Here is a 22,882-nt window from a genome sequence, read left to right on the forward strand (position 1 = left end):
TATTGGCGCAAATACAGGGTGCTGGTTTTGACAGTTGTGTCCAGTTCTGCTAGAACCGTCACTGAGAGGCATGCTGATCTCTGATTGGCTCAGAAGTAGGCTGTAGCTGAGAGGATGTAAATATAGAAAGGGGGTTTGTGGAGCTATGCGCTAGGCTGTGCGGATTTGGACTTGGAAACCGCCGCGAGGTGTGGTTAACGGTGTAGGCTGTGCGGGGCGGGGGGGGGGTGGGGGCACGTTGGGTGGGCGCGACAGAATGCAAGCGAGAGAGGCAGGGGGGGGCCGTCATGCCGCTGAGGAAGAGGGACAGCTCCGAGAATGAAGCCCTTTACGAAGCCTTCGCTGTGGAAGGTGAGCTGCAGGGTCAAGCCGCTTGGGTGACAGGGCAAAACATCACCGGGGTCGCCTAGTGGGTGACCTTGAACAAACGACAAGAGCTGACCTGAAGCAAACGTAGTCGCTGCTTGCAGGTGCTGTCTCTCCTTGATTGGCCAGTGGCCTGATTTTTCCCTCAAGACAGCTGACACCTTCTCAATTTGGATTGGCTGCTTATAGTTACAATTAATGGCTGCCTAATATCCATGGTTACTGTAGCGATACATTTGGTATTAATACAAAATGTATTACTGGCTGCAGTCATTCTGGGTTGTTTTTAAAAAAAATAATCATTTTAGTCCAATAGTGGATGTTCATTTAATCAGGCAATGTGACCTTTCTTAAGAAATTCCATGTTCTGGTTATAGTAAACACAATGGATATTATCGAACGCATGCGTTTATACTTGGATTCAGCCTTTGTTTCCAGACTGTGTTCTTGAAGTACTAAAATAGTCCTAAGACTAAATTGTGTTTGGTTTTTATCTTTCCTTACTGTGCGTTTGAGGTGCAATCTATGTTTTTCTTTTCCAAATCAAAGCTAAAGCTTGTATTAACGTCTCATGCCTGCAGAATTCGTATTACCAGACTTGAGTACGCCTCATTCAGCCTTCTTTACTGTTCAAATTCATTCTAACTTGGCAAGGAATGTTTGAAAAGAGCAAAGTTTCCTACTCCCTAATCAATAATATAATAAAAGGTTACCATTATTGTTTACAATACATTGTAATCTCCTCTTCAGCAGTTTGAAATCTTGTCTCTTTTTTGGCTCTTACGTAACATTTCAGAGAGACATGCCAAATGCAGTGGCAAATTAATGCAACCGGGTTGTTTATGCAAGTAGTATTAAGTATTATTTCTGTAGTATTAAAATTGTAGGATTGTTACTGCTATTAGTTTGGATGGGTTAAACTGCAGTTCTTAACAGTGAAAACAGAGATGTCATGCTCTGCTTTTGTAATTCAAAAAACAACTTTAACAGAAAGATTAGCTTTCACACCGCATTGCTTCACTTTGTGTGCTGATGTTAGCTGTGCTGTCACTTAGCACTTGGATCCTGGGTTTTGTTGGTGGACTGAGGAGTCTTCTGTGTGGAGTTCACATGTTCTGGTGAGAACTTAGCTGCATGGCAAATTGCGGAGACATTGTCCCCTTAGAACATACTGTCTCTCAGATTCCTAAAAGTGGTGTTTTGCTTGTTTTGGTCTTATCCGTATAATCAGTGATTACCTCGATAAAAGGGTAGGCCAGGCACACCAGGGTCTTCTGCACATAAATAATAATAATAATAATAATAATAATAATAATAATAATAATAATAATTGCTTACACTTATATAGCGCTTTTCTGGACACTCCACTCAAAGCGCTTTACAGGTAAGGGGGACTCCCCTCCACCACCACCACCAATGTGCAGCATCCACCTGCTGAGCATTCAGTAACATGTTAAACCAGAGCAAAGTTTCTTCCAAGGTATAACTTCTCTGGGGAATAGCTAGTTATGCAGTTATTTTATATTGTAGTTTATTTAGTACCATCTGTGTTTCAGTGAAATGATCGGTTTCTCACCATTTGCATTTATACGTAATAATGTATTGTATAATCAGCCATGCAGATACAGTTCATCAACCAAGTGTCCATGAGTGGAAAGTCTATATGAAATATGTTACTGATTCATATGCACAGACATCGGTTGAGCGCTCCCGTTGGAAAGCATTAGGGGTTATTAGAATCAGTTACACGATTAAAGCAAGTGGTCTAAAAATCTGTAGCCAGGTTGCTTGAATAGGACAGAAGGTTAAGCTGCCTGAGTGATAGCAAGGTGCATGATGTGATCTGTAGTTGTTCAGCACAGCGCTCAGTGACACGACAATCGCCAACACTCCCAGAGAAACGCACAGAACCGCAGGGGCAGTGTTGCAAAATCGCCGTCAGCACTTTATGAGAAGTGTCGCTCACCCTGGTGTTTTGTTTTAATTCCGTCCGCGGCTCGAAAGATCTGGTCTCTATAGACTCTCGCTCATTTCAACTTGGGACCTAGTTTCTTCTTCCTTCACCTGATATGTTGTGTAGTAGGGCTGCTATAGGTCACTGAAATGAGTGTTGCACTTAGGTGATGGATGACATACGTCTTCTTCTATATGAATAAAGCACTTTGGGATGATGATGATGGTGATTATTATTATTACAGCTATATGTGTGAAGGTGACTAGGAAGTGTATCTAAGAGTTTAGGTGGAGCGTGTAACACATTGCTAGTGTAAAAGTTTCCAGCTTCAGAGCAGAGGGAATGTTTGCTGAGATGTTGGGGGTCCTGAGTCTGTGATCAAAGCAATGATAAAGTTTACCCTAGTTAATTAAGTTCTGAGTAAATGATGGAGTGTTAATCAACGGTCCAGAAAGGCACTATATACTGTAATATCAGATCAAGACAGAGAAAGCTGGAAAAAGAGGGGGGGGGAGGAAGAGATGAGAGAGAGGAGACAGGAGGCGGAATTTGAAGTGTGTGGCAGGTGAACATCCCTTCTTCAAGATCATCAGAAAACATCACTTTTGAGCTAAGTATTTGAACCATGCTAGGAGAGCTTGCTATTCTGGAGCTTTTGAGGAACTTGGATTTTCCGAGTGAAGAATCCCTCGGTTTAAATCGGGTGCAGTTTAGAATAGGGAAACGGGGTCCCATTTATTTTGTGGCATCTGGGTTTAATCATAAATTGTATTGTATTTAGTTTAGAAGGAAGCTTATCTCTTATTTTGGCCTTTGTAGGTGTTAAGAGTCGAATACTGTGTAGTACTCTGGAGGTTTTGGGGTGTTCTAGTTGTAGGTGTCTGAAACTCCTTGTACTGTAAGTACACCTTATGTGTTATATGTTTATGTGTAGTTAAGAAATATTTGTTCAAACAAGTGTGGCTGAATTATTACTCTTTTCATCAAAACCGTGTCATGGAATAAAAACTTCACGTGCCTCTAAACTATACCAACTGCTCACATACTGTATATTCTTGGAGAAATCCTTACAAGTTGGGGTTATGATCATTTATTTCACTTGTTATTCTGTTCTTCACCATTTTCCTGAACCCTTTTTGCAACCCAGCAGCACAACTCAGGAAGGTGCTTAAGTTAAGGAAGAGAATGAGATAAGATTCCCTTCTCGAAATATCCAAGTGACATCCTTATTTTATTATTAATAATGATAAACTAATAGGATACTTAATCACATATAGCTCCTTTAAAACCAATTATCCCAACCCATCAGGTAAGATGGTCTGCTTGCCTCCACTATTTGCAGCTTTTTTAATTTACAAGTTAATTAACACTTACCTTGGTTATAGATGAGTGACCACTATAACAGAAGCTGTCTAAATTGCAAGAGGAATATCCTCCTTGAGTAGCTCTCAGAGAATGTGGGTTATAAATAGGTTACAGTGAGGGTGTCTCAGGTGATCTGTGAGGCCAGCAGGGCAACATTGGGCTATGTTTTTGAGTGTTTAATGGATTTTCAGCACCTAGTCAAGATACGCAAGGTATGGATTAATGTTCTCTTAACACTTGATACCTGATTAAAATTGCGGTCTCGTCAGTGTCAGTGTATTTTTGATGTCACCAATAGGATGCTATGGTCTGATGCCAGAGGAACTCGGTATCTGTAAGACAGAGTTAAGGGTGATCCTTTGCAGCTTATCACAGCTAATAGGAGAAAGCATTCACTGTAGAAGGTTCTGCTTCACAGACAATGTCACCGCAGAGGTGCCTTCTCTAACGGTAAAAAAGCAAAGGAAACACTTCAGAAGTTTTGGTGTGGATGGGGTAGGACAGCATCTAGAAGCGATGTTAAGATGTATCTGGGGGGAGTCACTGGTGTATATTTTAAACGACAAGGCATCCTGCTGGCTCCTTACAAAAGGAAATGAGTTAAATTTGTTATTTTAAAAAAGAAGAGAGGTTCTGTGGGACATTGAAAATAACTTGGTTCTTTGTGGACCATTTCTGGACAACGGAGACTGATTATAGCAGATTATAGCAAGTATAGAACAATCTAGAAACATCAGGGGGAAGATTGATTGATTGAAAGAAATGGATTGATCTCATGGTAGATTCCAGGTGTTTGTGATACTAAAGACATTAAACAAGAAGGAGTTGCACTCTTTAGGTTTCACCCTTAAAAAGGAAGTCAAGTGCTAAGTGACAGGCAAGGAAGATTGCTTGCTCTTGCCACTGCTCAGACATAAACACCTGCAGAGCTCTCAGTACTCTGTTGCTAATGTAATACGTTGCTGGATAAAGATTTGCACTAGTTTTACGTTTCCTGTCAAGATAAAGAAAATGTGTTTATGGCTCTTGCGAAGCATTAAACATTTACAGTGTGTGATATCTAAGCACTAAATTGTAGTGATACTGTCTGTGTGGAAAGGGTTTTTTTTCTACACGTTGTAAAATGTTCAGAATACGTAAGGTACCGTCCCAGTCATAAACAGAGCTGTGTCATGAGGCAATACAGGCTGAGTAACACAGCCCAGGTAAAGGAAGATATTCTGTGGTGAAGACAATGAGATAGGCCGCAAAATCCCAGTCCTCTTTCTCTCTCGCCAGGTAAGAGCAGGCAGCCTTTCGTCTTCCTGATGGCAACACAGTATTGTTAGATTGTGTAAAATAAAAAATATGATGCGTATGTAAGCATAAAGAAGGGACCTGTGGAAAAAGCTCAGGAGAAAGAACCAGAGAGCAGCTTAACATCTGTCATGTTTACGGTTTACCAGACTGGTGTGTAAGAGACTGCAGTTGGATGAAATGTGTTGTTAGCGCGCTTGGATTTAATCATGAAAAAAATGTGTGTTTTAAAAAAAATATAAATAGTGCATATTGTTTTTTGTAATTCATTACAGGACAATAACTGTTTATACCTTGTTTCCTTTGGATTCTGTTGACTCTGGTGAACTAGAAAAGTGAATCTGCTTATAGCAAATTTCTAGCTCTTAACCACACAGGGTGGTGCTGTAATCCCCAATATGCATGTTCATGAAAATAGAAGTCTTAATAATTAAATACTTTAACTGAAAACCTCTTCTCTTCATTCTGGCTTTGTCCTTATTGGTGTGATCTGACTCATTCTACATGTCTCTTGTTTAATGTCTTTTTCCTTGAAATGATATTACTTTTCAAAGCTGTATGCATGACTAAATGTTTACTATACATAGAGTACTGCTTGGTGTTTTTTTGCTTACAATGTGTCATGTCAGTCTGTGGTCAAATGTTTTGCCATGTCTTTGTATGTCCTTTGGTTTAAATATTTAAGAGTCTCCTCCACACCCCACACCCATAATTATAATAATAATTTAAATTATTTATATAGTGCCTCTCATCCTATGTATTGCATATAGGAAGGCACCCAATTCTTCAAGGCTCTGCACTGAAGTACAGTGCCTACCATTGTATACTGTACTTGCAGCCCCATAACACAGCACATCAGGTGAAGAAATGAAAGATTGTTTCTCCTGTTGAAGTAACAGGGAAATTTAGGTTTGTTAGGTTGTACCTGTCCAGAGTCAGATGTAACTAAAACAATGGTGTTGACACCACTACTTATTACAATATTGCTAACACTGGAGCAACTTGGTTTTCTTCATGTTATGTGTGTAAATTCTGAAAATATTTACAAGAGGTACAGTAGATTCTGTACGTACTTGGCAGCCTCTGTATCAAATATGAGAAATGCTGTGCTGTAACCGTTGTGACTTTGGCCCAGTGTTTATGACATTAGGAGATGATAACAGGAGAACACTCCCCAATCAAAATGCACTTGGACAGAGAGGACAGGAAGGGATTTTATTAATTGCCGGGTTTGCGGTCTTGCGCAGAAGAAAACGTTTTGTGTTTCACAGCTTCTTCTTCTTCTTGCTATTTTGTTCTTGTGATCTGAGAGCTCCTTGGTTGCTTTCAGTGCAAAATCAGGCCATTTAAACTGCCAACTGTACGTTACACAACAGGGAGACGAATTTGATTAATTGAACTTCTGAAACTCTTGAGCAGTTAGAAATGGTCAGAATGAACTTGATTTCATGTGTAGACAAGAGTTAAGTACACGATGGCCTGAAGACTACTCAGACTCTAGCTCTTTCAAAAAAGATTTTAGCAGGATTGGACCACGTAAGTAGAAATGACACTTTTAGATCATTTGTTTTCTCAAAAAGCAAGTCCTTTTTTTCAACCAGTTAAAATGTGTTGGCTTGTTAGTAGCAAAATATGTTTCAAATGTTGCGGATTGGCAAGCTTTAGGGCTAAAATTTAGAATAGAATAATATTAGAGTAGAATGTATCTCAATTTAAACAATTTACTGAGGTACAGTATGCTATTTATAACCACCAATATAGTGAAATCCAGTATTTTTGAGCACCTGTGTATTTGTAAGTAATCTCTAACTAAATCGTTGACATTGCCTAGAATTATTAGAAATAATGAAAAATTAGGCCTTCTGAGAGAACATTCTAGGTTATCTTCTTGAATTTCATATAAGAAATTTGTGGTTTTGATATTGTAATGATTTTAGATTATTCCCATTTATTATGGTATTAATTGTTCTGTAAATCATGGTGTCTGTTTTTGTTATAGTAATAGAAAAAATATTTTGGATGTTGCCACATTTTAATGTAGACTTTCAAACTTCTGTATGTATATTCAAGAATGTATTAATAGTCAGAGCAAGACATGATAAAGCATTTTCTTGCCAGAAATACCATGTTATGGCAGTTGTATATCAGTATCTGTACATTTGATCCTTGGGCTAAACAGTTGGACTCTCATTTTGTTATTTATTGACGTTTCAGTAATGGAAATTCAGCTGGAAGTGACAATCATCAAGGAGAACAGTTGGGAAAAAATGTATCCAGTATGAGTGATTATTTCCAGCATACTTTAAGTGTTAGAAAGAAGCAGATCCAAATAACTAGGTGTATAGTATCTGTAGTCTTGTGGTCACGAATGTATTAGTTAAAACTTCATTTACTTTCATAACTGATAGATATTTGGAATTAGTGTCTGCATGCCACTGTTTATCTAGGCCTGTATGAAGAAAACAAAACAGAATTAGCTTTTCGAAGCAGTAATATCGGGACAATATATGCTCTTATTATATTTATAAAAGGGAACTGAAGCACATTTTTTTTATACTTTCTTATTTAGAGTTAGCAGTTGTCTTTCTCAGACTGCAGTCTTTGGGGAAAAAAGGTTTGACTTTTGAAATTTTGGTCACCCCTAAAACTACACATGGAGGGGCACACAAAAGACTTTACTGTCATGTCATCTTTATATCTTTTGGGTGGACCTACAGAAGTATCTCATTTCTGTCACTCACCCTTGCACTCAGTATCTGCCTTCTTCCTCCTTCCTGTGCTTTAACTGGAATTGGGTTCAAATGTATTTGCAAACACTTCAAATAGTTTGAAAGATTTATTAATCTCTCTTTTAAGGTGAGACCTACAATGTCCATCACAACTCCACCTGTTGCTATTCATTCAGCTCAGTGTAGCTTTCCTTAACCTGAAGCATTGAAGTCTCTGAAAAGATCATGAACAGATGTGTGACATATACAGTACATGAATGGATACTGTTACTGGCGGGGGTAGGACTTGGTTTGAGGTGTAGGTGGAAATAAATCTTAAACTCTATGAACCGTGTTTGCAAATGCATCAGCCCATGTCTGCCTTTAACACGTAATTTTCCTGCTTTATCTATTCAGCTTATCTTGCGTTGGAACCCACCTCCTTTGCCCACCCTGGGTCCCAAAGTGCCTGCCAAGGTAACCTCGGGCTCTGTCTGTGAAAATGGGCTTTCCTTAATAGTATCACAGCTGGCGTCCTTAAACGTACATTAGTATATAATTGGGGAACACTAAATGGTGGCACTACCTATTTCTCAATCCCTAAGAAGAGAACCAGAATTGTATGTTATATGTTGTTCAGTTGTATGTTGCATTTCTTGCTGCTTAAATTGATGAATAAATTATTTTGAATAGAATTGAATTTGATGATACCATAAAAAAAAATTTAGTCCATGTACAGTACTTCAGTTCCAGAGCTCAGTAATGCCAACTTTGTCAAGTTTTTGATAATGGAGTTACAGTACTAATTAACTTACACCCAAACTAAACGCTTATTTTAAACAAGTAGCCTATATAATACAAATGAATTTGTATTTTATATTCAAGACAGTATAAAAGAGAGACAGCGGTTTTATACAGAAGTGGCACTGTGAAGGTTGCCCAAATGTAAATAACAAATATATTTTTGATGTCAACAAAAGCATATCTATTTCACAGACATTTCCCATGCGTCCATGCATGTTTTGAAAGAATATTATTCTAGATTTGGAATATTAGTATCTTATGTTAGAGGGTTAGTAAAGAAAACAACAGATATAGAAGTTGTTGAATGAAAAAACTTAGCTACACGTCTAATATAAGATACCTTAAGACTTACACGAGACCCTCTTTATACCTTTTCTGACTGTGCGCCTTCTCTTTGCTTAGTTCTCAGCTCAGACAGGGTGGAACAGATGACAAAAACCTACAATGACATCGACATGGTTACACATCTCCTGGCTGAGGTGAGCATCTTTATCTTCTTCCTGTCTCTGACGATACTCTGTACCTCATATGACTCACGGGGACACATTTCTAGCTAGATCATCCATCTTTTTCCCAGCCACGTTATCTAATACAGGGTCGCAGCCTGTGCCGGCAAGCAGTGGACACACACAAGGATACACCCTGCACAAGACTCCAGTCCATCCCAGAGCAGACGCAGACTCAGACCCAGATATGCACACAGTCACCCTAAGACCAATTTTCCAAGAAGCCAATGAACCTACCTGTATGTCTTTCAAATATGGGAGCGCCTGGGAGAAGCCTACTCAAACACAAGGGGAACATGCAGACTCCACACAGACACCATCCCCGGTCCAGAATTGAACCCAGGGCCCTGTTCATTAAGGATTCAGCCTCAGAGATTTTGTTTAAACTAACAGACTAACATTTTTTTTTCTGACAATGTCCACCAGCAGCCAAAGTGTCCGGCACATCTATATACAGTACACTGTGTCATGGGGAAAACTGAAACTTGAAAGAGAATCTAGAAAGCACTGAATCGTAGCGGCCTGTTTTTGGCTTTGTATACTGTCCTGAGTGCTGCCCCCAGGGTGACGTGTTGGTCTGTCCCTTGCCCCTCCTCAGAGAGATCGGGACCTGGAGCTGGCGGCCAGGATAGGCCAGTCTCTCCTCCAGCGCAACCACGTCCTGCAGGAGCGCAACGAGGCCCTGGAGGAGCAGCTGGCGCAGGCCTTCGACCAGGTGAGGGCAGTAACAGGGCCTCCCAGGCTCCACTGTGGCGCTGTCGTTGCAATGCATTGTGGTACTTGTTGCCATGTCGACTCTTTATTTCAGTTTCTTTCTTTTCACTGCCTCTGAGGAAAGATCCCCTCCTAAATGTCTAGTGATGAAATGGCATTATGTACACTTTTCTTAAAAGATTAAATATTAAATAAGAACCCTCTGGTCAAATTAGGCAACATGATTGGTTTGAAGTGGAAGAGAGAGGCATTCATCATCTGCTTTTTGGACAGTTCACTATATTTCAGTGAGTTCAACCTCACACACCTTTAAACTCATCAGAATCTACACTGACTGACAGCAGTTCTAATCTCAAAATTGGGGTATAACTAGGCTACAAGCCTTGGAGGACTTGTTTAGTTCATATCGCCTCTTATCCAAGTTGTTTTAGCTGCTCACAGAAGTCTTACACTAAATTCAGTGATGTTTCCTGATATTTTGACCTGTACACAAACTCAAGCTGACTAGAGTCATGCGATTCCAGGTTATTTCAAAGTTAAGACAGGTTTTATGTAATTGAAGCAATGAAAGTTTAATTTTTGGTTTGTCTAGTTAGTATACTTTGAATTCTTTAATTCTTTATTTTGCCAGGTAAGTCAACTGAGAAACAAGTTTCATTTACAAGACCCATTTTTAGAGCAGAGCAATAACTAGTGAAGTACCCTGCAGATAGTCAGAAATCTGGAGTCCTTACCACTAGTACATGATGCTACCAAAATGTAATATATAATTTCATTGGCGAATTGGTTTCTGCATTTTGTCTTTCAACACTTTGCAAACAAACCGATGTTTGTTCTGTAGCAGACTACTTTATAATTCTCTGCGTCTGGTCCTCAAGATCTGGACATCTGGAAATTTCTGTCCTTAATTCTGTCTAAACAAGTACTGCGCCTTCCCAGACCTTGAACATTGAAATCCTGTTTCACAGTTTCTGGGTCGCTTTATACCACCAGCAGATTTGAAAATTCAAATGAAAAGAAGCTGATCCACGTTCTGAAGTACTGTACGTGATTTATTCAGTTATATATCTCTGTACTCTTGAGTTAAATCTACAGCTGCATTGTTTCACTCCCGATATGTGTTTGTTCCCAAAGTTGCAATTTTGTATCCTTATCTCAAACATCGAATCTCTGATTTTGAGCATGGGACAAATACAAGTCTTAGAGTTTCTAGTACATTGAATGGGGCATTTCATATGCTATTCTCTGCCCTGTTACTACTTTAAGATATGTAGTATTAGTTTTTTATTAATTCACCTTTGCAATTTTCGAATTGGCTTTGAACAAACTAATTTTCAGTTTTGAAAAGGGCTGTATGCGTAACTGGAAATATCATTTAATTCCGTATGTACCGGATGCCTAGTTTGAACCCGGTAGGTGATGTTTAGTGGCTTGGTATCCCAGCATGCTGTGCTGTCGGTGGGCAGGTTCACCAGCTGCAGCACGAGTTGTCCAAAAAGGACGAGCTACTGCGCATCGTAGCCAGCGCGTCGGAGGAGAGTGAGACGGACTCCAGCTGCTCCACTCCGCTGCGCCACAACGAGTCCTTCAGCCTGGCTCATGGGCTCAGCCAGCTGGAGGCGCTGCAGAGCAAACTGCACGACCTGGAGGAGGAGAACCTGGCCCTGCGCTCGCAGGTATCCAAGCCCCTGCGCACGTTCCGGATTGTTCTGTCGCGCTCTTGCTTTCCTTCCACCAGTTTCCCATCTGCTTCAGACTTGGCGATGCGCATTAAAAAGTATTCGTTTGTCTCGGCTTCATCTCCAGAGGGTCTGGGTATGTGTAGGCAAAAAGAAGTAGGAAAAGTACTGAGATGGGAGGAATGCCTTTGTTTCATTTGTAACCTTTTAAACAGCTTGTCTAATCAGAGCTGGTTGCTTAATGAAATGTTAAGTGTTCCAATTTTAAAGAATTGTGGGATAAGCCTTTGAGAGCACTAGGTTTGAAAGAGGAGCTCAGTATATACTCCTAAGCCACTATATATAATTACACTATAACCTTTATGCCTTTTTATGGTAAACTCTGATACAGCTTTGACTGTACCTGTTTTTTTTTCTCTTTCATTCTCACTTTTTCATCCTTAATTTCATTTTTCATCTCTTTTTCAAAAGTTTATTCTTACGAAGTGTAAAACGTAATGTCTCTGCTGTGACTACTCTGTAATATTTAATGAACAAAATTGAGAAAGAAACGTTAAGTCTTCAACAAACGGGCGGAACGGTGGCGCAGTGGTAGGCATTGCTGCCTCGTAGCGCTGGGGCCCTGGGGTCACAATTCCAGACCTGGGGTGCTATCTGTGTGGAGTCTGCACGTTCTCCCTGTGGTCACGTGGGTTTTCTCCCAAGGTCCAGTGACATATTGGTAGGTTTATTGGCTTCTGTAAAAAGCTCTAAAAGCTGGTGTGAATGTGTGTGTGTTTGGGTCCGTGTCTGCCCTGAGATGTACTGGCGTCCAGTCCAGGGTGTATCCCTCCTTGATCCCATATCCTTGCTTGCTGGGATAGGCTCCAGCTCTCCTGCTACTCTGAATTGGATGAAGCTGTTAGAAAATTGATGGAAGATGGAGTGTGATGGAAGACTGGAAGGAGACCAACAGCAGATTCAAAAGACTTATTAACTTATTATTTTTTATTTAGATTCCTTATTATTTGTTTCTCCACAAAGAACCTTTCATATTAGTAACCCTATACATGGTTTTTGCTTTCAAGGACTATAGTTTTCCATTGGTAGAAAGAGGTTTGGGCACATATTTATGCAGTGACTGTGTTGCAGTGTAAATTTACCAATTTAATAAATGGTATTATAATGCAGGACTGAACTAAAATTACAATTACTGTTTTACTCGAGGCAAAGCTTTATTTTCTTTTTAATGAAATAAAATGTGAGGACAGTATCCTTGATAGGGGTTCTTTAACAGAACGGGCAGTTAATCATTACGTGTGGCATTGCCAAGTAGAGAAATTCTTGAGGAAGAAAAGTGAGGACAATGATGTGAACACGACAGAGCCAGTTGAAACAGAGTTTCAGTTTTTGCCCAGCTAAGTCAAGGTCTCAAAATTGTTGTCGTTGTTGTTCTGTTCTAGGCTTGCCACTTAAAGACTGAGACCATCACATATGAGGAGAAAGAGCAGCAGTTGGTCAGCGACTGTGTGAAAGAACTCAGTAAGTTTTGGTTGAATGCGAAAAAAGTGTTTTAAGTCATTGTTGTTTATTGTAATAGCCCAGATATTTTCTCTCATGGCCATACGCTGTGCTTTAGAAAAAGCAGTACGAGGAGCAATGCTGAGTTTTAAATCGCGTTCCTTAGTTATGAAGTTCTTTCTTTACAGTGAGCTTGTCTGCTCAGTGACCATGTGTGTTCCTTGGTGTGCACAGGGGAGTCTAACAGCCAGATGGTGGCGATGACGGAGGAGCTGTCTCGAAAGAATGAGGAGTTGTTGAGGCATCAGGAGGAGATCGCCACCTTGCTCTCTCAGATAGTCGAACTGCAGCACCGGGTCAAGGAGGTGAGAACTCTGAAGATACCAACCTTCCACTACTCGTCCTGACCTGCAATAATAATAATAATAATAATAATAATCCCCTCCACCAATGTGCAGCCCCCACTTGGATGATGCGACAGCAGCCATAGTGCGCCAGTACGCTCACCGCACACCAGCTATCAGTGGGGAGGAGAACAGAGTGATGAAGCCAGTTCAGAGATGAGGATTATTAGGAGGCCATATCAGGGAGGTCTGGGAGAAAATTGGCCAGGCTGTCAGGTTTACACCCCTACTCTTTTTGAGAAACACCCTGGGATTTTTAATGACTGTGGAGATTTCGACGGACAGTGCCTTTTTTACAGTATAGTGTATCCGTTTCTATACTGGGACCCACACAGACTGTAAGGAGAGCAGTTACCTTAGTTTTTCCCAGGAGGTCTCCCGTCCAGGTACTGACCAGGCTCACACCTGCTGAGTTTCAGTGGGTTACCAGTTGTGAGTTGCAGGATGATATAATTGCTGGCAAATCTCTCCTGGCAAAGTCCAGTTTTGTCACAAAATTCCCTGAGTTTGATTCAGAAGTTTTAGTTTGAGATCTTTGGCAGCCAAATGAAAAGAAAAAGTGAAAGTATTAACTTCTATAATGCAATGTTTTTACAACAGCAGGTTTTAACAACAGTCAATTAAAGGAAACTAATTTCCATGGTCCTATGCCATTTTTCCATTGCTTAAGTATACTGTGCACTCTTGTGACGATGATCTCGGTGAAAAATGTAGCATGTTGTTAAATGTATGTCCTTTATGCTTGTGTTTTCTGCAGTTGGCGATTGAAAAAGAAGAGCTAAAAATTCATCTGCAGGCTTCCAAAGATGCTCAGCGGCAGCTCACAGCAGAAGTATGGATGTCCATCTCTTTTCCCATTTTTGATAGTTACTTCATTTATTTTTCATGATTCGTGCTCGGTGCAATACAATTCCCAGAACATTTATTTTGTTGAACGATATAAATGTTCTTTAACAGTCATTTCTGAAATAAAATGACAGAATCTGAAAAGATAAAATCGCTTGATGAAGTTTTCCAGAAATGACTTTTCTCTTTAAACATTTCCAGCTATATTTAAAAAACGATGGAAGTGATCTGAATGGCTTTACTGGACATCCCAGAATGCACCTGCAAAATTACCCAGCTTGAGGCTAACCTGCTGTAAACACACATATAATTCTCCTTCACTTTGATTAAGCAGATTTTTCTCTTTTTTGTTTTGACATTTCACTTTGAAAAATGTGACATTTCTGCTTGTACCATCTGCTGGAGTTGTTTCTAGCATGATGTTCTACACACTCTGAAATTACAAACCTGCCCAGGATGCTAACATAAAAACATGAGGCTTTGTTTATGGGCAACAAAAAATGATTTTAGAGATGAAAGAAGTATCTATACTTATTGTACACTTAAAAACAACAGGAGATACCTCTTATACAATAAGAGCTCCTTCATACAACGTATTAACTTACAAAGCGACAGATGACGTAAAGTACTGCAAAAACTATTTTATCAACAAAAAAAAATGAATAATGTAATGCACTTTAGTCAATATTTTCTGGGCAACAAGGCACTAATGACAGTTCTCACCCATGCCTGTAGTAGAGGGATGTTTTTACTGGAATCCCATTGTGTGCTTGTAACAGTGGCCTGTCTCCTGTGTCTTTTAGCTCCATGAGCTTCAGGATCGGAACGCAGAGTGCCTGGGGATGCTCCAGGAATCCCAGGAAGAGATGAAGGAGCTCAGGAGCAAGTCCGCCCCCAGCTCAGCCATGCGCTGTCACCAGTCCTATGGGCTCTTTCCTATGGTGAGACCTCCCCCCTTACTCCCTCATCTGGCCTCAGCATGGGCTACACCAGCCTTTTCCCTGTCCTAGCCTGAGACCCTGGCTGGCATTGACAGGAGTGTCCATATTAAAGATCTGTCTGCCTCACAGCGATGTTTCAAACCTGAAGATTTTAAAGAGCTGGACTTTACTCTTTTGTCACATACAACATAACCTCCGCAGAGCAGAGATCAAAATCAGGTTCTGTGGGCGTCCTGTCTGCATGGAGTTTGCATGTTCCCCACGTGTTCGTGTGGGTTTATTCCCACAGTTCAAAAACACGCTGGTGGGTTCATTGGCTCTGGGAAAATTCGCCCTGGTGGAAGTGTGTGTCTGTATCTGTCTGCCCTGTGATGCACTGGCATCGCGTCCAGGGTGAACTCCGGCTTGCGCCCGTTGCTTGCCAGGATAGGCCCAGGTTCCTAGAGTGGTTAGCAAGTGGATGTAGGGAGAACAGGGCAAAGGGTACTCATAGTGAGACTCAATAACAGACTGAAGAGAAATTAAGAGGACATTACAGCAGCAGAAGATTTACAGCCCTTATTGGTAACACAATACTGCCTTCTTACCAAGCTAATGATGTTAATGGCTAAGCTTAATATATAACCGACTTTGGGACAGAGTGTGGTGGCTTAGCAGACATTACACACTTGTTATGCTGCTACTGTCAGAAAGAAACTGCAGCTTTGTGGTTGACTGAAGCCCAAGCGCAGGAAAGCTCAGGTGAAGCAGGGAGCGAGTGCGAGGGTGATGAGGGAGAGAGTGTGGCGCAGGCAGGCGGGTCCCAGGGTGGACGTCTCCAGGAAAGCAAGGACGCCCGAGCAGGGAGAATAATGAGGGGGAAAACTATCGAGTGAGGTGAGGCTCTCAGCAGAAAATGGCTGGAGAGGGCTGGACGGTTATAGTAATAAGAATTGCTTACACTTATATAGCATTTTTCTGGACACTCCACTCAAAGCACTAATGGTAACGCTCAGCGGAGTGAACCATCTTAAATGTGCAGTACATTAAGTGGTCTGAGTTGTGAATTGATTCCCCGATTGATAATAATTAGTTCTAATTGACCGCCGTCCCGACCTCGTCTGAACAGGCTCGGTTGAAGGCTGGGAGCTCGTGCGACTGCGGCGTTTGTCCCTGGCAACCGCGGTACGCGAATCGGTCCCAGCCTGGGCATGACAACGGTGTTAGGAAGCGAGCGAGTATGGCAGGCTCATTTGATTGCTAAAATAAGTGTTTAAAAATAGGGTTACTATTTAGATGAGAATGGGCCCCAATGTTTGCCGTGGGTCTAAGGATAGGTGCAACCAATGGCTCACTTAACAACAGCAAAAACAAATAGTCCTAAACTAAAATTAGGAAAAAAATACAGCTTTCCTCAGTCACCACCGTTAAGTCACAATGGGACAGTCATCATTCATGTTGACTTTTGCAGAAAGGTTTTTTTGCTGAGACTCTTCATCTTTTATCCATGCTCTCATAGCTGAATCACCAATTTTGAAACCATGGCAAGGGGTCATGTAACGATGAGTAAGTGTCCTGTACTGTAAACTTTGTCGCTAGATTTTTAGTGATCAGCAGTAGTGTGTTGATTTTGCTGACTCATTCTTTTAATGCAGTTTTCACATTCCTTTTTATGCAATGCAATATGTGCCTATTACAATCCACATTGCATGTGATACACTGCTACAATATTTCTTCTGGGTCTTACAGTCACCAAGTGAGATAAAGGTAATTGAATGTATTAACACAGTGATGTGTATCTTACAGCACATGATGTTATTTTTGGTACATTATGTACATTATGTAATGAGTGTTAAATTATTGCAGTGAGCAAGCGCACTGTATGATCTAAGACGTATTGAGTCATGTTATTATCATCTTGCACATTTGTGAACAATATAAGGGTGTTTCTGTATTCACCCCTGTATTTTTACTGTAAAACTGTTGGTTTTCTTTTATTTGGTGTCTCATTTAAAACTAATTGAAGTTAATAGAAAGGCTACAAATCTGGGTTGAGGAAGATGGGTTACAGTATTTTCCTTATCCTGGCAGGAATTGATGACTGTGAAGCTTAGAGCTCTTGCTCAGATCCTTAGACATTTTCAGTTTTTGGTCTTTTTCTGTCCATCAAACTTCAAAAAGAAACTTTAATAATATATAATAATAATATATTAATTTACATTGTTCTCATTTGTGATTTTTCCAAAATTCCACAACACACAAGTTGAGAAATGCTGTGCTGATTAAAACATCTTCCCAGTGTTTCCTGACTAGTAGTTTAGTGCTGTGCTGTCATATGTACACAGTATTTGTAAATTGAGAGTAATTAATGTTGAATGTCTTCTTTTTTTCACTAATGAAGGCTGTCTTTTTACACTTTTCTGTCTGTTACAGGACTCTTTAGCTGCTGAAATTGAAGTAACTATGCGAAGAGAGTTGAGTGTGGAGGAAGAAAACGTCTTTTATGACCAAAGGTCAGCCCAAAATCAGCAGGACCAAGTTACAATGTCTTAAAAACCTGCAGGATACAGATGTTTTAAGTTTTAAATTTAAACTCATTACCTCAGTATCTTACAACAAATGCTGCGTGGCCTAGGCATTTTATAAAGAAAATGTGCCATAAATTATTGGTACAATTGTTTCCTGTAACTCGGGGTAAAATTTCTCCTATGGATTTATATCTGCAGCAGTTCCATTCTAGATGCAACATAGTATGGTGAATTCCTGTTTGAGAAAAGTGTCCTTGCTTAGTTTCCAGTATTTTAAAAGAGCATATTTTGAATTTACCAGGAGTTTTTGTGTACATTAACAAGCAAAATAATTTGTTATTGACCCTGGGGGTGGCATGGTGGCGCAGTGGGTAGCATTGCTGCCTCTCAGCGCTGAGGCAATTCAATTCCAGACCTGGGGTGCTGTCTGTGTGGAGTTTGCATGTTCTCCCCCGTTCATGTGGGTGCTCCAGCTTTCTCCCCCAGTCCGAAGACATCCTGGTAGGTTAATCAGCTTCTGAGACAACTGGCCCTGTTGTGCGTGTGTCTGTGTCTATATATTCCCGGCGATGAATTGGCGTCACACCCAGGGCGTATCCTGTCTTGTGCCTGTTGCTTTGCTGGGATAGACTCCGGAGATCCCCTGTGATCCTGTACTGGATAAAGCGGTTAGAAAATGGGTGGTTGGACCTTTATCCTTAAGTTTTGCTTCACTGTTTCAAGCAGGGAAGACTGGAACTCTTTTCTCCTTCTTCACTTTCCGGCAGGAACACGCAGAAACGGGTGTTTGAGACGGTCAAGACGGTAAATGAGTCGGTTCGCGCTCACTCTGCTGTGGTACTTCCTCCACTTCCCATCCCTGGATCGAACCAAAGTGGCGTCGTCATGACTGCTCAGCCCTTCCTGTCCGGGGTACAGCCCGTCAGACACCAGAACCGCACTGAACCACCAACAGACAGTCCCAGGTCAGGCCCGGGTACCAAACGAAATTCACCAAGGTGGTTCAATAGTCATTTGCCTTTTCCTCCCGACATTGAATTGCACATTTACTGTGAAGTATCCCTTCTGGTGACCTATTTTGTCAAAGTTTATGAAGTAGGAAATTCTTTGCTAATTTAAAGTCTTGCCTAAGTTCTTGTAACAGCTGAAAAATGTATTTTGTAAAGCATGTAGAAATATGTGAAAAACTGCATACTGTAAGTACAAGATTAATCAAAATCCTGGACATTGGTTGAATGAGTCAATGGAATCAAAATGTAATGCAATAAACCTTTTAATAATACAATTCCATTCCAATCTGTAAGGGAAGAATTAAAGTGTCTCGAGGATATCAGTTGATCTATTATAGAAGGCTGTCAGGGGATGTTAGAAGTGTTCAGTGATTAATTTATAGATTATGCTCACAAAGGAGGAAATTAGCAACATGCTGCAGGTAAAAAGACCCACTCAGTTGTAAATGATTTTAGTGCATTAAAGTAAGGTGAGGCAAGGTGGAGAGCTAACTCTGGTGAGCCACTAGGTGGCGATGTGTATCAGGGATGGTGGCAGCTGACAGTGGAAAATTTTAAATTGAGGTATTTCGTTTTCAAAAATTGTTTTGAAATACTAGTTGTTGGTAGTCAGGTCCATGATCCCATACGGTATGTTGCCGTGTTGCGTGAGTAAATATATTGACGATTATTTGCTCCCTGGAGTGGTGGGTGTTGGGGGGGGGGAATGGAGATGGATGTCCTTGGCCTGGGTGATAATTGTCTCCCCGCCAGACATCTCGAGATTTACAACCGTTTCCGGCGTGTTCCGTCGGACGTTTCTGGCGCAGGGACAGCAGCAGGATGGGGCAGCCGGGGACCCCCGGCAGCAGCGACCTGGCGGCAGCCCTGCGCCGCCTCTCCCTGCGCCGGGAGAACTACCTGTGCGAGCGGCAGTTCTTCGAGGACGAGCGGGAGAGGAAGCTGAGGGCCCTGTCGGGGGCCGGGGGCAGCGGCCGCAGCTCCCCCACCGGCAGCGTCTTCTCCACGGGCACCAGCTTCACCGACCTGTCGGGCAGCTCCAGCTGCTTCAAGACCTTCCTGCCTGAGAAACTGCAGATAGTTAAGCCCATAGAAGGTACAGGCGATAGAGGGTCTTTTTAATTTGTTTTGGGAAAGGGAGAAGGGCCTCTTATTCCAATCTTTGCAACAAGCTCCTCAACGCTGTTTATGCTGTAGACTTCCTCTAATTTTTTCACCGTAATGTTTTTCAAGTCAAGAAAGCAGCTGGATTAATGAAGCTACAGGACAGTTCTGAGAACAGGTCCTTACACTTATATAGCGCTATTCTGGACACTCCACTCAAAGCGCTTTACAGGTAATGGGGACTCCCCTCCACCACCACCAATGTGCAGCCCCAACCTGGATGCTATGACGGCAGTCATAGTGCGCCAGTACACTCACCACACACCAGCTATCAGTGGGGAGGAGAACAGAGTGATGAAGCCAGTTCATAGAGGGGGATTATTAGGAGGCCATGACTGGTAAAGGCCAGGGGGAAATTTGACCAAGACACCACAGTAACTACCCTACTCTTTTCGAGAAACGCCCTGGGATTTTTAATGACCACAGAGAGTCCTCGGTCTTACGTCTCATCCCATAGTGTCCCCGTCACCATACTGGGCCATTAAACATAAACAGACTGCAGAGTGAGCGGCCCCTACTGGCTGCTCCAACACCACTTCCAGCAGCAACTTTAGCTTTCCCAGGAGTTCTCCCCTCCAGGTACTGGCCAGGCTCACAGCTGCTGAGCTTCAGTGGACTGCCAGTTGTGAGTTCCAGGGTTATATAGCTGCTGGCTGCTTGTGCTCCATTGGATTCTTGCTGGATGCTCTTCTTTCCTCCCACCTTCCAAAAACGACAACACCTTCCAAAATTGGTGCCCTGTGATGGACTGATGTTCCTTTTGACATGTAGTCCCTCTTTCTGTGTTTCTCAGGGTAGGTTTCTGGATGTAGTTTTCTGATAACAGATTGGATAATGGATATCTCTTTCTACAACAGCTGCATAGGTTGCATAGATGAAAAATGCGAGGGCACGCTACATGGTAAGAATAGGACAATTTCGACGGTTGTGAATAATGCCCCTGCTTCCTTTAGGCTCTCTGACGTTGCACCACTGGCAGCAGCTGGCCCAGCCCCACCTGGCCACCATCCTGGATACTCGGCCTGGTGTGGTGACCAAAGGCTTCACACCCCTGCCCGAAGACGCTGTCTACCGCCTCTCGGACCTCGAGGAGGATGACGAGGACAACCCGCGGCCGAGAGCCGCGGAGGATGAGGAGGAAGGCGGCATCACTTTCCAGGTGCAGCGCTCCTCCACCCCAGAGGCCAGGAAGCCGGACCCTCCGGAGGAGAGCTCTCCTCCTCCCAGCGTCTTCCTGCCCCAGACTCAGATCCTTGCCACACCGGTGACCCCTGGTGAGCTTCCGTGCTGTCTCGCATCCTCACAAGACACGAATAAGCCACCTCCCCTTGTGCAATCCTTCGCATTTGGTTGTGTGGTTAAAATTCGTCATCTTCAGTTTATTATTCGTTCAGTGCCTTGTTTTCCATGGACAGCTCAATGCTAGAGAATAGCCAGAACACTTTTCTTTTCGTAATTTGGAAAAGAAGACAAACGGCTGAACTACATGCGGTAGAACGACACTTAGAAGACTTTCTTTGGAGCATTCAGGGTTTGAATAAGATTCTGGTTTTAAAATGTATGTGCATTTTGTAATTTCACCGAATCCGCCATTTTGTTGCATGACTGTGCGTTGGCTCCTGTTTGTTCAAAGATGTTGAAGATGCTAAGTTTGCATTCATCCGCGTGATTTCACAACACATTGATTGAAAGTGGCAGAACTGATATTTTCATAAAAATTCAAGGTGTTTGAAGAAGGTTTTATAGGGCTTTGGACATTGTATTGCCTCACTTACACGGAAAGCACTGGGTTCCAGTTCGCTAGGTGTGGTTTTGCTGTCTGGAATTTCATGATTTAGCATTATTTTATTTACTTTCTCTTTCCAGTGGCTGCGTATGTGTATACTGTAGCTAATATTAACTGCATTTTACAGGGGTTTTTTACCTGCAAGGAAAAAACAAATACTGATAAGTCATATATTGAATTTGTAACAGTTTTCCTTTCTTATCCTGTCATTAACGGATAGCAAGAAATGAAACACTTCATTAATCTGTACGTCAAGTGTCTCATACATCCTCAGGAGCTGAGGCTGAAATCACATCTGCATCAGCTGGCCTCCTGTGATTTCCGTTTTGCGCAGTCATCAAAAGATATGGTAGCATCTCCTGATGCGTTAAAATGCAAGAATTTGTATAGGAATCGGATTTTAAGGATACCGCCATGTCATAATGACTTTCCTGTTTTCTGAAGCCCCCAACCCAGGGAAATGTCTGAGCTCCACCTTCTCCACTTACACCTTTACAACCTGTCGGATTCTCCACCCATCTGATGTCACTCAGGTCACACCAAGGTAACACTTCCTTTATACTTTCACAGCATTCAGGCTGTTTTCCTCTTCCTTAATAAAATGGTGGTAATTGCAAAGGGGATTGCTGTACAGTACATACTTCAATTTAGCAGTGCCTAAAATTGTGTTGGTGCTGTCCTATTTGTATTACTTTCCTGTTATTTACATCAGTGCAGCCATTTTCAAATCAGGATGTAATCTCTAGCATGCATCATGTTTAAAAGGGCAGTAGGTGGAGACAAGACGGCAGTGCTTGCTGGAACCACATTCCCCAGAAGACTGTGGGGACAGATCTGCCATCTTCAATCTCCTGACCAATTGGAGGAAGACAATTGGTCAGGTGACACTTAAAAACCGAGCAGCAGAGGCTTCAAGTGGCTGTCAGTCTCTGCTCTCTGGGAACAGACCCGAGCCTCTGTTATGTGTTGTACTTGAGAGAGAAGGGGGAGAGGAATTGGCATATTTTGGGAGATTTTGTGCGGAACGTTTTTCATAAAGAGATTTTGGCAGCTGCCTGACCTCTTATCGGGAGGGTGAATCGAAGAAGTGTACCTGGAGCTTGGAGAGAGTTAGGGGTTTGTGTTTTCATAAGATAAGATCACTTTATTGGCCGTATACAATTTTGTTGTATTAGGAATTCGTCTTTTTTCACATACCCCGACTTGCTCTCCATGAGACACACAGACAGGGAGAGAAGCTCGGGGTCAGAGCACAGGGTCAGCCATTTATACAGCGCCCCTGGAGCAGCTGGGGTGAAGGGCCTTGCTCAGGGCCCAACGGAGTAGGATTCC

General features: G+C 42.0%; 1 protein-coding gene across 9 annotated transcripts in view; it reads left to right on the forward strand.

Moving 5' to 3' along the window:
• The window catches only part of trak2 (trafficking protein, kinesin binding 2), a 59,697-nt gene that overhangs the window by 30,832 nt on the left and 5,983 nt on the right, over window positions 1–22,882 (forward strand). For 3 of the 9 annotated variants that reach the window (XM_088606750.1, XM_088606751.1, XM_088606749.1), the window contains exons 4-16: window positions 8,107–8,166; window positions 8,896–8,972; window positions 9,598–9,714; window positions 11,180–11,389; window positions 12,835–12,913; window positions 13,127–13,257; window positions 14,054–14,128; window positions 14,946–15,083; window positions 17,496–17,575; window positions 18,358–18,555; window positions 19,410–19,696; window positions 20,718–21,038; window positions 21,995–22,094. In XM_088606750.1, coding sequence (XP_088462876.1) covers window positions 8,107–8,166; window positions 8,896–8,972; window positions 9,598–9,714; window positions 11,180–11,389; window positions 12,835–12,913; window positions 13,127–13,257; window positions 14,054–14,128; window positions 14,946–15,083; window positions 17,496–17,575; window positions 18,358–18,555; window positions 19,410–19,696; window positions 20,718–21,038; window positions 21,995–22,094 — 1,873 coding nt within the window. Of the gene's footprint in view, window positions 1–54; window positions 352–4,898; window positions 4,964–8,106; window positions 8,167–8,895; window positions 8,973–9,597; window positions 9,715–11,179; window positions 11,390–12,834; window positions 12,914–13,126; window positions 13,258–14,053; window positions 14,129–14,945; window positions 15,084–17,495; window positions 17,576–18,357; window positions 18,556–19,409; window positions 19,697–20,717; window positions 21,039–21,994; window positions 22,095–22,882 lie in introns of those variants that run through there. The other 6 variants (XM_088606752.1, XM_088606754.1, XM_088606753.1 and 3 more) reach the window with 5 other exon arrangements.

This window comes from Lepisosteus platostomus, chromosome 14 (genome assembly GCF_059453375.1).
Source record: "Lepisosteus platostomus isolate fLepPlt1 chromosome 14, fLepPlt1.hap1, whole genome shotgun sequence".
In the NCBI taxonomy this organism is placed as follows: domain Eukaryota; kingdom Metazoa; phylum Chordata; class Actinopteri; order Semionotiformes; family Lepisosteidae; genus Lepisosteus; species Lepisosteus platostomus.